Here is a 13,798-nt window from a genome sequence, read left to right as displayed (position 1 = left end):
CTTTGTGGTAGCTGGAATGCATGATTTGACACAAAGAACATCCAATGCAGTTGCTTTTGTAATCTAGTTATATCTGCTTTTTCTTGCCCTTTTGTGTGTGTAACTGCTGATGTGGTTTAAGTTCTGGTGTTTTGCTTACTGGATTTTTTTTTCCTATCCGGTAAATAATGAAATAATACTTTTCAAGTCTCAAATAATGAAGAACACTATCTGTTCCTTGCTTTTGTACAGTACTAAACCACATTAGAATCTTTCAGATGTATTAGCTACATCTCGCTATCATCCTGTATATTTTTGTGAAACAGTAAAGGTTAATTGCTTGACTGGTTCGAAAATAAATATCAAACAGGATTCTGTATGGATTTGCACATTTGTCAGACTATGGTCAATTAGTCATTCAAAAATTCAATTGTTCAAAATTTCCATTGTACAAAGACTGCATTTTCAGCAGATAAGGAGGTTAAAGACAGTAGTGGGATTAAGCTATGATCACTTTAGAGCCATAGGGCACAATATGCTTCGTAACCAGGATTTATTTGAGTTCAAGATTCAAAATACTCTAGGGAAGTCTTCCAGCATCCAGGTGTCTGTGTGTGCAGTGCATGGTTAGATTTGGAAGGAGGCTCAAGTAATTTCGGCATACGTAGATTAACAGAATGACTGACCGTAGTGCCTGTTCTGCTGAAATGCATTTCTTTCCTTCTTCACTGAAACCTGGTGTGTTTGGTTATCACTATTTTTGCGTGGTCCTATATTTTGTAAAATTAAATTGCATATTTTAAGTTTAGTGAGTGAATTCATTCTGTATGATATAGTCCTGGGTGTACTGTGTGACAATGCTCTTGTGGAAGCCTTTACGTAAAATTGCGTTATATACTGGATATTTTAGGAGCTGTTCGTAATGTTCACATTTTCAGTAAACTGAAATTGTGTTTTGTAAACTCAGGCACTGTATGTCTAATGGTAACAAACTGTTCTATTTCTTGATTATGCTCTTTACTCATCTTCTGGGGCATCCTTCTTGCCAGTGGAAGAAGGTGTAAGATATTAACTTCAAACCTGAGACTTGTTTGCATGTATCGAATGTTTGGCAGTAAAAGCAAAACGAAACAAAAAAACTTTTTTCCTTTTTTATTTTCAACTCCTAGGCTCTTTTCCATGCCAGGAAGAAAAATGTTAGTAGACATCTAATGGACGAGTTACTGCATCACAGATGAACACTGAAGTGGAAAGTAGAATGGCAGTGGCATTATTCCAGGACTCTGTCCAAATGAACCAAGTCCAATTTTAGCTGAGAAAAGGAAAGCTGTTGGGCTATCTACCCAGCATACCCAGGATACCAGCCCTTACTTGTAAGACAATTGGAACTGGAACTGAAAGGCTACTCTTATCTCCACAAAGCTTGTACTAAATGCAACTAATTCCGTATAGAAATAGATGTAAATTCTACACAACATAATTTGTATGGGTATGCAAATCAGTTGGGAGAGTTGCTGCTTTGATGAAGTCTATTTTCTGTGTGGTTTTCCTTAAATCTCTGGAATTTTTCTTGTATGGAGAAGAGGTCTGCATCTGTATGAGTATCATTATTCTAGAATAGCTAGCTTATTTCTATGGGGGGGAGGAGAAAAGTATTGAATAAGAGTCAACTGATCCAACAGCTTGTGTTTGCTGAGATTTACTGATGTGTTGTTCCCCATTTCATGTATGTTCTGGTTCCAGTTTCATACTGGTCTGTCTTTCTATGCCAGCAGAAAGGCATTTTATTTTTCTCGACCTGTGGTGAACTGAATCCGCTTAGAGACAAGGCCAAGAGAAGCACCAGGTTATAAGAAATTGGCACCTAGCTAGATACAGGAGCTCCTACTTTGTGCTTTGGCAAGCCTGTGCTTGGTCGGCAGTTGTCAAAGTGCAGTGCTGGTAGAAGTGCTGTATTGTTTTCTGCCTTTGTGGAATTCAGATAGCGGTAACAGGCTACAGCTTTGTGACGCAGACCTGGACTATAAGCCCTTTCACAGTAGGGATTCTGCCCATACGTCATGTCTAGTGTGAGGCATTGTGATTCCTTCCTGAAAATACTTGCTGACCACAGAAATACTACATGGCCTGCTCCTGGGAACTTTGTTCTAGGCATCAGATAACAGGGTGCATTATTTCCAGCTGTGCTTGATAATATGTCAGTCCTATGCTGGTATCTCATCCAAACCTTTCCTCCTCATGTAAACAGCCCTCAAGTCCCGTGAGGCTTGTTTTGACCCCACCCCTTGCTTACAGCTATCTACAGCTTCTCCTGGCTTCTCACTTTCTGTTCTTCACTATCTTTTCTGCAATACTGTGTTTGTGTCTGAGATGCCAGGTGTGCCTCTAATTAGCATCATATCTCACCTCTCCAGCAGAACAAAAACTCCCATTTCTGAGCTCATGCCAGAAATAAATGAATTATTAAGGTAGGGAGAAGAGATGAGGTACTGTGCTACAACTTCCTTGAAACACTGCTCCTGCATGCAGTGTAGCTGTGTAGTTTAGCAAGCAGGAGGTGCCTGCAGAAAATTGGTAGCATGCAGGAGGTGTGGCTACACCTGTGCCAACATGGTGGAATTAAGCTGTATGTTCACTGTTCAATCTAAAGAGAATTGAGCCTATACTAAGAACTTTTCAGACTCAATATTTCTCTTCCTAATATGTATGTTTGTGATCTGGATAGGGTGCACATGTGCCTTTTCAATCAATTGAACTCTTCAGTGATAGTTTTCACTTCCATAGTATCAGTGTTTTACCACTGTTAATATAAGAAATTAGAATGTGCTTGTTTGTGTATGTGACGCAAGTCTTTGTTCAAATTTCTTCAGGATTGACTTCCTACAACATTTTCAATTGCTTAATAAAGGAATAGTTTTAATCTATATAATGGATAAATTATTACTTTTATTTTATTATTTTTTTAATATTATAAACCTACTTCTAGGCGCAAGTTCTGACTTGGAAAAGTAGGGCTGAGAGAGAGACACGTGGCTAGTGTGAAATCCAAGTTCACCTGAAAGCAGTACTGATGGTATAACTCTCAACAGATAGGCTTATTCCCCTTCTTCAGTCACAATGTTTGAACTTTGTTTTTTTTTTTTTTTTATAACAATGTATAAATGCATCAGTGTGCACAAAAAGTCTTTCTTGGTATAGTTAAAGGAGCAAGTTCAGTCTAGACCAAATCCTGCTTTGAAATCTTGTTAGCTAAAAGCTTGATAACAATCCTGTTCTTTGTTGTATGTTGTCATACTGAATTGTCAATCATTTGGAAATTACAGAACTCAGGAGAAATGTATCTTTGGATTTAGCTTTTTATTGGAAGGATTAAATAATCTTTAAAATAAAATCTTAGACATATGTGCTGGAGGCTGAGTTTGTTTCATCTAAAATGTATAATAATAAAACAGTAACTTCTTGGTTTTGTTTTTCAGAAATGGAGGAACAGAATGCTGGATCTGGAACTGAAGATTTATAAAGGATTATGGGATTATATATTGAAGAGCCGGCAGGCGGAATGCCTGAGTGACTGAAGAAAATGGGTGCTAATGCATCTAACTACCCTCACTCATGTTCCCCAAGGGTAGGGGGAAATTCACAGGCACAACAGACATTCATAGGTAACTCTTCTCAGTTATCCTGTTGCTTATGTAAATGGATTGCTGTATAGTATATGTACTGTATTTGAACATCTTGCAGCGATACTATGCAGTTCTTATTTTCTAGGTCATCAGCTTGTATCTGCTGAAGCTCAGTAGTGCATGAAATTTGGTACTGTCCAATATCTGTTTGGCCTACGTAGGCAATAAGTTGATCTGCCAGTTGCTAGTAAACAGATGTCAGATTACTTATAAGTGCTTTTTGATAATTCAGGCATAGAGGGAGGACTAACATGCTAAGGGAGCAGTTGCTGTCTGTTAATAGGATCTGCAATTTCGCATTCTTCCTCAGATTTTCTGTGCTGTGTTCTCTGAGTACAGAACAGTCTTGATCTTCAGTATTCACTGTAGTATTGGCAATGTGTGTAGTAGGAGAGGGAATTACATATTGCCAGAAAGGTTCCTCTAGTAATAAACCTGTTAAAGTAACTGTCAATCCTGAAGACAACTTCTTCTGCCCTTCTCCTGTTTCTGGAAGTTGGGATGAGGAGAGGAGGGTTACTTACTGTCTTAACCGCCTTATTTACTAGGAAGGGCTTTGCTTAACTAGAAACTTCACAAAGTGTGCTCTTAAGAAATTACTATCTCATCCCAGTCATAACTGGGGCAGGTACCAACTTTTTATGCTGCTCAGTCTAGCACGAAAAGACTTCAGTGCAGATCTAAGTACTGTCATGATATAAATAATAAATAGATAAGTGATGAATCTAAAAGATGGCACTATTTCAGAAGACATAATCTTGTTTAAAAGGAAAACAAAAACCCACCCTGACAGCCTAAAGAATGATCTTTGCTGTAAATAACATAAATACTTCATAAACACTTTTCTCCTTTATGCCTTGGCTTGCAACAGTGAGTCAGTACTTAATAATATGCAGTGATTCTTCTTAATCACCACTGAAAGAACAGTGACATCCTTAGTAGAGAGAAATCTACTTGCTTTGTAATTTTTGTTTTTATCTCTGCTTTTGTGTCACTCCTAACTTTTGGATATCTGAGTAGAGGAGAGCACACAAGCTATTTTATATTTTATATGAGGACTTCTGCTCAGGGCAAAAAAAACTGCATATGTGTGCTTGTGCTGTGTCAAGGAAGACCTGAAGGCTTTATGTATCTTCAGTGTATCATAACTAAGAGTAGTAAAATATTTGTCCCAATTTATACATACATTCATTCTAAAATCACAGCCAAAACTGTCTTTGAAGTTTTGCTCTGCCTTTATATTGAAGAGAAACCCCCTTCAGATCTGCAGGTCCAAACAGCTCTTAAGAGGGGAAGTTCCAAAGGCTTTGTTAGGTTCCATGAAAAATTTGTCCTTTTGTACGTGGAAGCTTTTGGTAATGCTTCTCAGTATTAAACCCCAAATACCTAGTATTTAGTATTTCACAAATCTATAGATTTCCATTACCTACTGAAAAGTTGTAGTTGAGTCTTTTTTTTTTTATAAAAGTCTAAAAGCATGTGGTTGTTTCCTCTTAGGCAGTGAAAAATGAGTGTTCTGATTTAATTAAAAAATAAATTCTTCATGGAAATCTGATACTTCAGTGGCACTTCTGCACGTGCGCTAGTAGAGTAACTGTTCTTTATATAACATTGGCAAGTATCCCGTTGTCCTGCTTTGTGGTCGTTGGCTTTTTCTTGACTCATGTTTGAATAGCTGGTTTGTTGTAGCTCTCAATAGAAAATAGTTTTGTCCTAAAATTGATGGCTGAGACTTTAATCGCTTGTCAGAATAATCACACTTTTTCTCTACGTGAACTTTTTCAGATTTTTTCTCTATGTAGAAGGCACTAAATCTGCTTACTGCCCAAAAGCAGAACTGGAAATATGAGGGCTGGTGTTGTAATAGCTCTGTAATGTGCATTAATTAGTTGCCTTAGAATCATAGACTCACCAACGTTGGAAAAGACCTCTGAGGTCATCCAGTGCAGCTGTCCACCTATCACCGATATTTTCCACTCTACCATGTCCCTCGGTAGAATATCTAAATGTTTCGTGAACACCTCCAGGGATGGTGACTCCACCACCTCCCTGGGCAGCCCGTTCCAGCACCTGACCACTCTCTCAGGGAAGTATTTCCTAATGTCCAACCTGAATCTCCCTTAATTTTTTACTGGAAACTCTACTCAGACCTGTGGGTTTGTTTTAGGTATCCTGCTTTACCATTAAAGTTGCACCATGCTACAATATAAATATAGGATGAACACTGAAAGCAGAGAACTGATCTGACAGAGCACAGTGTTATAATATGACTTCCTAGGTTAGGTAGATGAAAATTTGCTTGCGGATTTTGAGGAGGAGATGAATCAAAAATAAAGCGCTCACAGTAAAGAATACTTGTGTTTTAGCAAAAGCTTACTAGTTAATCCCTTGCTGTTTGTCTACAGTATTCAGATTTCACACCATTTTCTGGGGTAGTACATCTGCTCAGGATGTTAAAAACTAATTATAGAGCTGTATTTAAAAACGTGTTGGCATGTGAAGGACTAGTCAAATTCTGTTATTCATTGTCAAATGCCCAAGTAGTTTCTCTTGGCAGTTATCTGTTTCTTGTAAGTATTATCTGTTCAAAACTAAGTATGATGTGGGGGCTTTCTAGTAACATTCAATAGATTGCTACCTTTTATTGTAGTAGTGGGGAGTAAATTTTTACTTCCCAATTCTAATGCTGCCTTCTGAAGGAATTCAGGTAGGTCAAAAAGCTGTTCTTCAAAACCTTCTTTGAGAGATACCAAATCACCAACTGGGGAGACTGTGCTGATGTATCTCCTCTTCTGCTTCTAGCAAAAAGCAGTTGTGTGACAGCTGTATTAGCAGCAGTGTTTTATCTAATTGTAGGAGTTAATAGTGCTGTTTACAGTAATTCTGAAGTTAAATCCTGAGTGTATCCTGGGGTATGCATAGGTTTGGATGGTACTGTAGCATCTTGTGGTGATTCAGGCACAAGTAATACTTGATGGCAGCCTTCAGGGAGGAGAAATTGAGGCTTCTGGTGTCCTAGTTTTTGTTCAACAGAACGTAAGGGTGTATTGTACATGCTCAGATTCACCGTTGGAGTCCAAAATACTTAATAATGAGCAGTTCCTCATAACAAAATCATCACAGAATATTCAAAGTGTAGTTAGATTTCTATTGTGAAATGTAATCTGAATTTTTTTTAAATGGAGCAGAAATTCTAGGCTCATCTCTCAGGCTTATCTCAGCAGAAAACTGATTCTCCTCGTTTCTATTGTAATATCTAGTATATCATGAGGAGGGAATGTTTATGGTGGATTTTGCATTATGATCTCTTTGTCAAAGTAGTTCCAAGTTACTAGTATTTTCATTTAAATTGATTTGAATGTCTTGAAACTTCAGTATGTTTAATGACACGTGTTTAATGAAACTTAATGTAGTATGACTAAAATGGTCTTTCCTCAAAGACACGAGGGCATCTTCCCTAAACTTTCACTAATAAAGGAATGATAAAGCTATTACATTAAGTAAAATTTGCCCAGATCATCCAAATTGATTTAAAAGCCAGTGTATAGATTACTTAAAATTATTGAGGCTTAAGTAAGAAGACAATCTACAGAAATCGTAAATTGCTAGATTTGCCATGTTCTCAAATACAACTTTGAATTGCTCCTGTTTTATTCCAGCTTCAAGAAATTGTCTGCAATAACACGGTAGCTAAGAGCGCTGTGTATAATTTGACAGACTGACCCCTGTCAAAGTAGCATCACATCAGATCTGCCTGAAACAAATGGACCAGAGAGAAGTGGCTGAAACGAGATACAGAAGACCACACAAACTGTGTGGTGGTTGGACATGCTTTGATCTTAAAAACTTGAAATAGAGAACAATTAGTAAACTTGAACAATTTTATTAGAAAAAAAAACTAACTGTTCCCAACGGAAAATTTGAAAAATATATTTCAGATCAAAAGTGATTACAGTGTTTAACCATTTGCAAATGTCTTGTTTTCTTATATTTTCTGGAAGTTGTTGGTTTGTACTTTTTTTTTCTCCCTGTCAAGTCTGAGTCTTCCACCATCTGGTTCGAGTGAAAATTCTGTAAATTAAACAAGAAAATGGGCCTTTAAAATGAGTCACACTTCTGTTTAAGCTGGAGTTTAACTACCTTAATAAAAATTCAGTTTTAATAACAAATGTGTTGTTGTATGTGTAGCTAGCATTGAAGCATCAGCGAAGGTTCTTGTAATATGACCACAGTTCTATCTTCCTACTTTAAGTGTGCATGTGCTACAGAACTACATCAGTTGGCACTGCCTGTCTCTTCAAATTGAGAAAATCAAAATATAAGCTGTAATAATAGCTTATTTAGTAACTTTAATATTATTACGAAGTTGGCGTTTATACTTAATAAACTCAGGTTTTCAACTTGTTTGAATTATCTGGTGCGAGGAGAAGGAAAAACCGCATAACTTGCAGAGACTGATGAACTGTGTGGGTATGACAGACTTTTCTTTTAAATTTAAAGGATAAATGTGTTTAATTGTCCTTTTTCTGCTTTCAGGAACATCATCCTATTCTCATCAAGGTTATGGCTGTGAATCAAAGCTCTATAGCCTTGACCATGGCCATGAGAAACCTCAAGACAAGAAAAAGAAAACCTCTGGCCTTGCCACCCTCAAAAAGAAATTCATTAAGCGTCGGAAATCGAGCCGATCTGCTGATCATGCCAAGCAGATGAGAGAGCTGCTCTCAGGCTGGGATGTCAGAGATGTTAATGCTTTAGTAGAAGAATATGAGGGGACGTCAGCCTTAAAGGAACTTTACCTACAAGCTAATTTGGCAAGACCTGAAGCCAGGACGCTACAAAAAGACATGGCTGAACTTTATCAGTACAAATATTGTACTGACGTAGACTTAATATTTCAAGAAACTTGTTTTCCTGTGCATCGTGCGATATTAGCAGCAAGATGTCCGTTTTTCAAGACGCTGCTTTCTTCCTCACCAGAATATGGGGCAGAAATAATAATGGACATTAACACAGCTGGCATAGATATGCCTATGTTTTCGGCTTTGTTACACTACCTTTATACGGGAGAGTTTGGCATGGAGGATTCAAGATTCCAGAACGTTGATATTCTTGTGCAGCTTAGTGAAGAATTTGGAACACCAAATTCATTAGACGTTGACATGCGTGCGCTGTTCGATTACATGTGCTATTATGATGTGGTTCTTAGCTTTTCCTCCAACTCTGACTTAGTTGAAACTTTCGGTGGAAGTCAGAACTGTCTAGAAGAAGAGCTCAGAGCTCATAAAGCTATTATTTCATCACGATCACCGTTTTTTCGTCACTTGCTGCAGAGGAGGATACGGACTGGTGAAGAAATCACAGACCGAACTCTACGAACTCCAACTAGAATTATATTGGATGAATCTATCATACCAAAAAAGTATGCTAAGGTCATCTTGAACTGTATGTATACAGATGTGGTGGACCTCTCAGTTTTGCACTCAAGCCCTTCAGTGGGCAGCTTAAGTGAAGTTCAGGCTCTTGTTGCAGGAAAACTAAACATGACTAGGGCTGAAGAAGCTATGGAGCTTTACCACATAGCACTGTTCTTGGAGTTTAACATGCTTGCACAAGGTAGGTAGTACTGCCCTTTCTATAGAATAAATGATCTTATTAGAACAATTTTTATCTTACAATTCACAGAATTGTAGAGTGGTCTGGATTGGAAAGGACCTTAAAAATCATCTAGTTCCAGCTCACTTGCTAAGGGCAAGGATGCCTTCCACTAGAGTGGTTAATCACGATTAGCTTAAATATTTAACTTCTTCAAGAAGACATTAATGCTAAATGTCAATATTAAAAGAAAATAGGTTGCGAACTTCCACAATAGTCCAAACAGTAGTTTAAAAAAGATTTTTTTCTCCTCTTCTTTCATTTGAGCAAGTCAGCTGTCTTCACACTGCCTTACCTATGTAGCAGCCAGTAAACTGTCAGTGGGCAGTCTTTCTTTGTTTTGCCTTCCAGTAATCCTCTCCATACTTCAGGAGTAGAGACAAGATGTGCTGTGGGTATTATGCTTGTATTACCTCGTGGCTTCAGAAGGGGAAAAAGTGAGAAGCGCTTGCTTCAATCTCTGCACTGTGCCCATAGACGGGTAAAATAGCCTTCTGCAGTGAAACTTGGAGTTCTATTCACTTGTATTTCAGGTGCCTCTTTTTTTGAAATGTAAATGTATGATAGCTTTAGTCATCTTCAATGTTTAAATAAGGAAGTATAAGTAGAAGCAGTCTGTGGGATCCAGGAGTGTTTCTGACTTGAGTGCGAATGCGCCTCTGTTAATGTGTCACTTCCATGCTGGAATTCTACGTGTTAGTTACCCTTATTGTAGAATGTGGAGAGGGAGGGTCCTGTTGCTGCAGGATGGGGAGAGTTTAATTTCTTTGAGCATCTCAATTAGCAGAATTAGCAATGCCTATTCTCACTGAATGGTTCAAACACTCTTCTTACAGTAGCTTACCCTGTAGCCTGATCTGCAGAAGCTATCAATTATGGTGTTTGTCTTCATGAAGAATTGAGAAGGCTTGAACACAATGTGTAAGGTTTTGAAAAATGCTAGCTACTTAATCTGCAGTTTTTATCAGTCTTTCATAGAGTGTGTATTCCTTTCTGAAAAGAAGACTCTTTTAAGACCATGAATACAGTAAAAAAAAAATACAGAATCGTCAGTTTTCTTTTTGAAAGCCATTAGTTTAAGTCTTGCATTCTAACTACTTTGTACTGTAAGTATGTATAATGAGTCTTGCTGTCAGTGGTTGGCAACATACTTGAAGAAAAGAAATTTTTCCCATCTATAAGCTGTAGATAATACATCTGTGTTTTCCACAGACAGAAGAAATGCCATGTGAGGGCTTTTAATTGTATTAATGTCATTATTGAAGTATGGTGTTTATTTCAAATAGTATAGCAAGTCTTGATATTTCTGATCTTTATCAGCTTTTATTTACAGTTTCTTTTCTGGGGCTAAATGAGGTGTGGGACAGAGGATACAAGTGATCCTTGTTGAGAAAAGGAGTCCTCAAAGGAGGTACACCAAGCCTGCAGTCTTGCTGATTGAAGGTGATGTTATGAGATTTAACTTTGCTAATACTGTGGGACTCTCCGCTCTTGAGAAGTTGATTCCTGCACGTAAGGGCTGGCGGGTCACAGAGGCTGCAGAGCACTGGCTGGTGATCTAATGCCTCCTGTGGTGGCAGGAGCTTTGCTCTTTCACCAGTTGGTGTTCAGACAACTTAATGGCTATACTAAATGTAATGGGATGTTGCAGTTGCTTCTGACTTCTGACCATGGTGGCGGGGAATGATAATTTTACTTTTGGGGTGCGAGACTGAGAATGGAATTCACTGAGATCAGCAGTGGGATTTGCTTAAGCTAGTTTGAGAAAATAACATTTTACAGTAGATCTGTACATCTGTAACTTCTAGTTAGCAAATGGAATACTGTAAGCTATCAAACAGTAAAGCAAAAAGCTTAAGGAGGAGATGAACAGAAAACAGCATGTATTAACACTATAGAAATAGATCAGACTCTGTTACTTCAGCCTGTCAATGAGTTTTCCTAAGAGCTGTATCAAACTGTGAGTGATAGAAGATATGGGAAACTAATCAGTAACTGTTGTATATTCCCTGGAGGCTGGTGTTAGGAAACTAATTTTCACATGGTACTGAAAGTTGAAATAATCCTGCTGAAATAAAACTGTCGGGAAACAGAGGAGATCTGTTCTGAGGTATGCTGCCACAGGAACAACGACTTCATTTTGTTGTTGTTTGTCTAGAAACTTAATGTTTAAGTCGAGTGCAGAAGTGGCAAAAAGTTTCACTGTAGTGGAAGTAGTGTTAGATTCATTCCTGTATGGTGCATGAGTTCATACTACTTGCGAGCAGGATAATTCGTAGATCAGCTGAAAGCAAGAAAGGAAAATCAGTTGAAAAGGAATGTGATGTAAGTGTACAGTTTCTCAATATCTGATTATTTTGGTGCATGCACTTATACAAGTGCTAAAAGGATTAGTGTGCTTGGGGAATACTAATGAGAGAATTAAACTGTGAATGAAACCTGCACTAAGACGCTGAATAGCTATGCACTGTTTCATAAATGAACAGGGTGTAATTCTCTCCCTCAGACTGGAAATCTAAACTGGAGCAGCTGAGGAATTTGAAGGTGTTCTGAAGCAGCAGTGTAACTTCTCTCAAAACGGATCAGTGTGTCCTAAGTCAGTACTCTTCATTAATGCAAAATAGGTCAGTGCTGCTTTAAAATATATTGTATGAGTCAGTGCTAACAAGGCGTTAACTTTCTCTAGCTGAAGGGTTTTTCGTCACCCTAAGGGATGCTAGTGCAGCTGCTTTAGCACCCACCGGTGGCTGGAACTTGGTAAATGTGTGACACTAAGGAGTGGGAGATTGTTATCCATAGGGGAGAAGAACAGTAAAACCAGGGGTGGAACAAAATTTATTATATTATGCAACAGTAGCAAACGTAAACTTGGGCCATTTTCCCTACCCATTCACTCCTACAGTCACTGAAATTCCATCTGTTAACTAGAGCTAATTAGAGTGTTACAGGTGAGTGCTGTGTTAGCTACGTGCAGGAAAAAGCAGTGAGCAGTTTGTGGAGAATCTGTATGTGGCAGTGAAGTCAGTATGCACTAGTTTCATACTTAATTTGCTGAATTCATGCTTAGATCATTGGTATTCTGCTGACAGTAAAGAATTGCTATTATAGTCTTATAATTGAAATTAAAAGGGAGCTTATTTGATCAGCAAAAACTGTATGCCTGCACTTGGCTAACAAATCACTGCTAATAGCAATTTTAAGCGCTCCCTCTTTTCTTACTTCAGTACATACTCTAGCACCTTGTCCTCCTTTAAGAGTTATAATACTTAATGTGAGGTAGGTGAATCTTCATCTCAGTAGTGTCTCTCCCATTCCTTGGTTTCATAGCTAGCATACTTTGTGCTAGAAGCTGCAACTCGCACATCTGACTTCTAGACATTACATAGGACGATTCTAGAAGAGGCAAAACTGTGTAGTTAGTTGCTGGAGTCCACTGGGCAGGCAGATCTCATGAAATCTCTTAGCTTGGTCCTCTGATAGTGCTTTTCTACTCTGTGCTGCAGGCACCCAGTTTGACCCAAGCTCTGTCACCAGTCTCATCAGTTGGCGTTTGCAGTAGCCGATTTAATAAAAAGTCTTAAGTTACTTCACTAGATTTCTACGTGCTCCCTCGCTCAGATTTTTGATTTGGCTCACTCGAGCTGGCCAGTTCCAAATGTGCTGAAGCTTGTCTCCCTGGTTTCCTGCAAAATATTTGGGTCTCAATATACGCAAGTCTGGATGCTCTTTACAACTCATTTTACTCACTTTTACCCAGTTTGGGCCAGGTATTTGTAGTTGAGTGTTAAGTGAAGTTCATGTATTTTAAATTTCCGATCAACTATTTTTTATTTTAAGTGATTTCAGTTTGGTTTGTCTACAGAGTACTTTGTAAGTATCCAGATGTCATTTTTCATCAGTTTTAGTGTACAGTTCAGCTTTGATGCTTTCTGTGAAATCTTCTTGCTCTTAACACAGTGATAAAGCTGCATTTTAATAGTTTCCCCGTGATTAAGTCAGTGATGATTTGGGTACGTGCTAAGAATCTTTACTGTCCAAGTAAAGCAGGGCTGTTTAAAATTTACTTTGGCTTCAACTTGACTTAATGATCAGCTTAAAAAGATCATTTATCTTCCAGAAGAAACTGAATTGGCTTTTTTGAACGAACTAGTGTGAATAAATGAACTAATCAGCAAGTATGTTTCATCTGTAGATCTGATCTTAGCAAAACCCATTTGTACCTAATAACCCAGAAACTGTTATTAGAGGTTCTGTAGCATTTAACTATTGAAAAGTAAAGCTCTTTACTCCTTTTGCAGAGGCTGTGAGGATTAGAGCCTTTTCCAGAATGCCCATCCCTCAGGAGAGTGTTGCTGTTCTGCCTGTTTTATTTCTTCTTTTCTCTTTTCTTACTACCTTGCTGCTCTCTGAGACTGTACTAGTGATTGTTTCAATGCATTGGCTCACAAAATCAGGTGTAAAATTACTTATCCCTTCCTCTT

General features: G+C 38.2%; 1 protein-coding gene across 3 annotated transcripts in view; it reads left to right on the top strand.

Annotated features, from left to right (window-relative positions):
• The window catches only part of BTBD7 (BTB domain containing 7), a 50,058-nt gene that overhangs the window by 13,439 nt on the left and 22,821 nt on the right, over positions 1–13,798 (top strand). For 2 of the 3 annotated variants that reach the window (XM_021401511.1, XM_021401509.1), the window contains exons 2-3: positions 3,456–3,641; positions 8,199–9,278. In XM_021401511.1, coding sequence (XP_021257186.1) covers positions 3,560–3,641; positions 8,199–9,278 — 1,162 coding nt within the window. In that variant the 5' untranslated portion in view covers positions 3,456–3,559. Of the gene's footprint in view, positions 1–1,148; positions 1,353–3,455; positions 3,642–8,198; positions 9,279–13,798 lie in introns of all 3 variants that reach the window. The other variant, XM_021401510.1, reaches the window with a different exon arrangement.

This window comes from Numida meleagris, chromosome 6, assembly GCF_002078875.1.
Source record: "Numida meleagris isolate 19003 breed g44 Domestic line chromosome 6, NumMel1.0, whole genome shotgun sequence".
Classification (NCBI taxonomy): domain Eukaryota; kingdom Metazoa; phylum Chordata; class Aves; order Galliformes; family Numididae; genus Numida; species Numida meleagris.
Note: the sequence above shows the minus strand (reverse complement) of the source record. Positions and strands in the feature narration are given on the sequence as shown.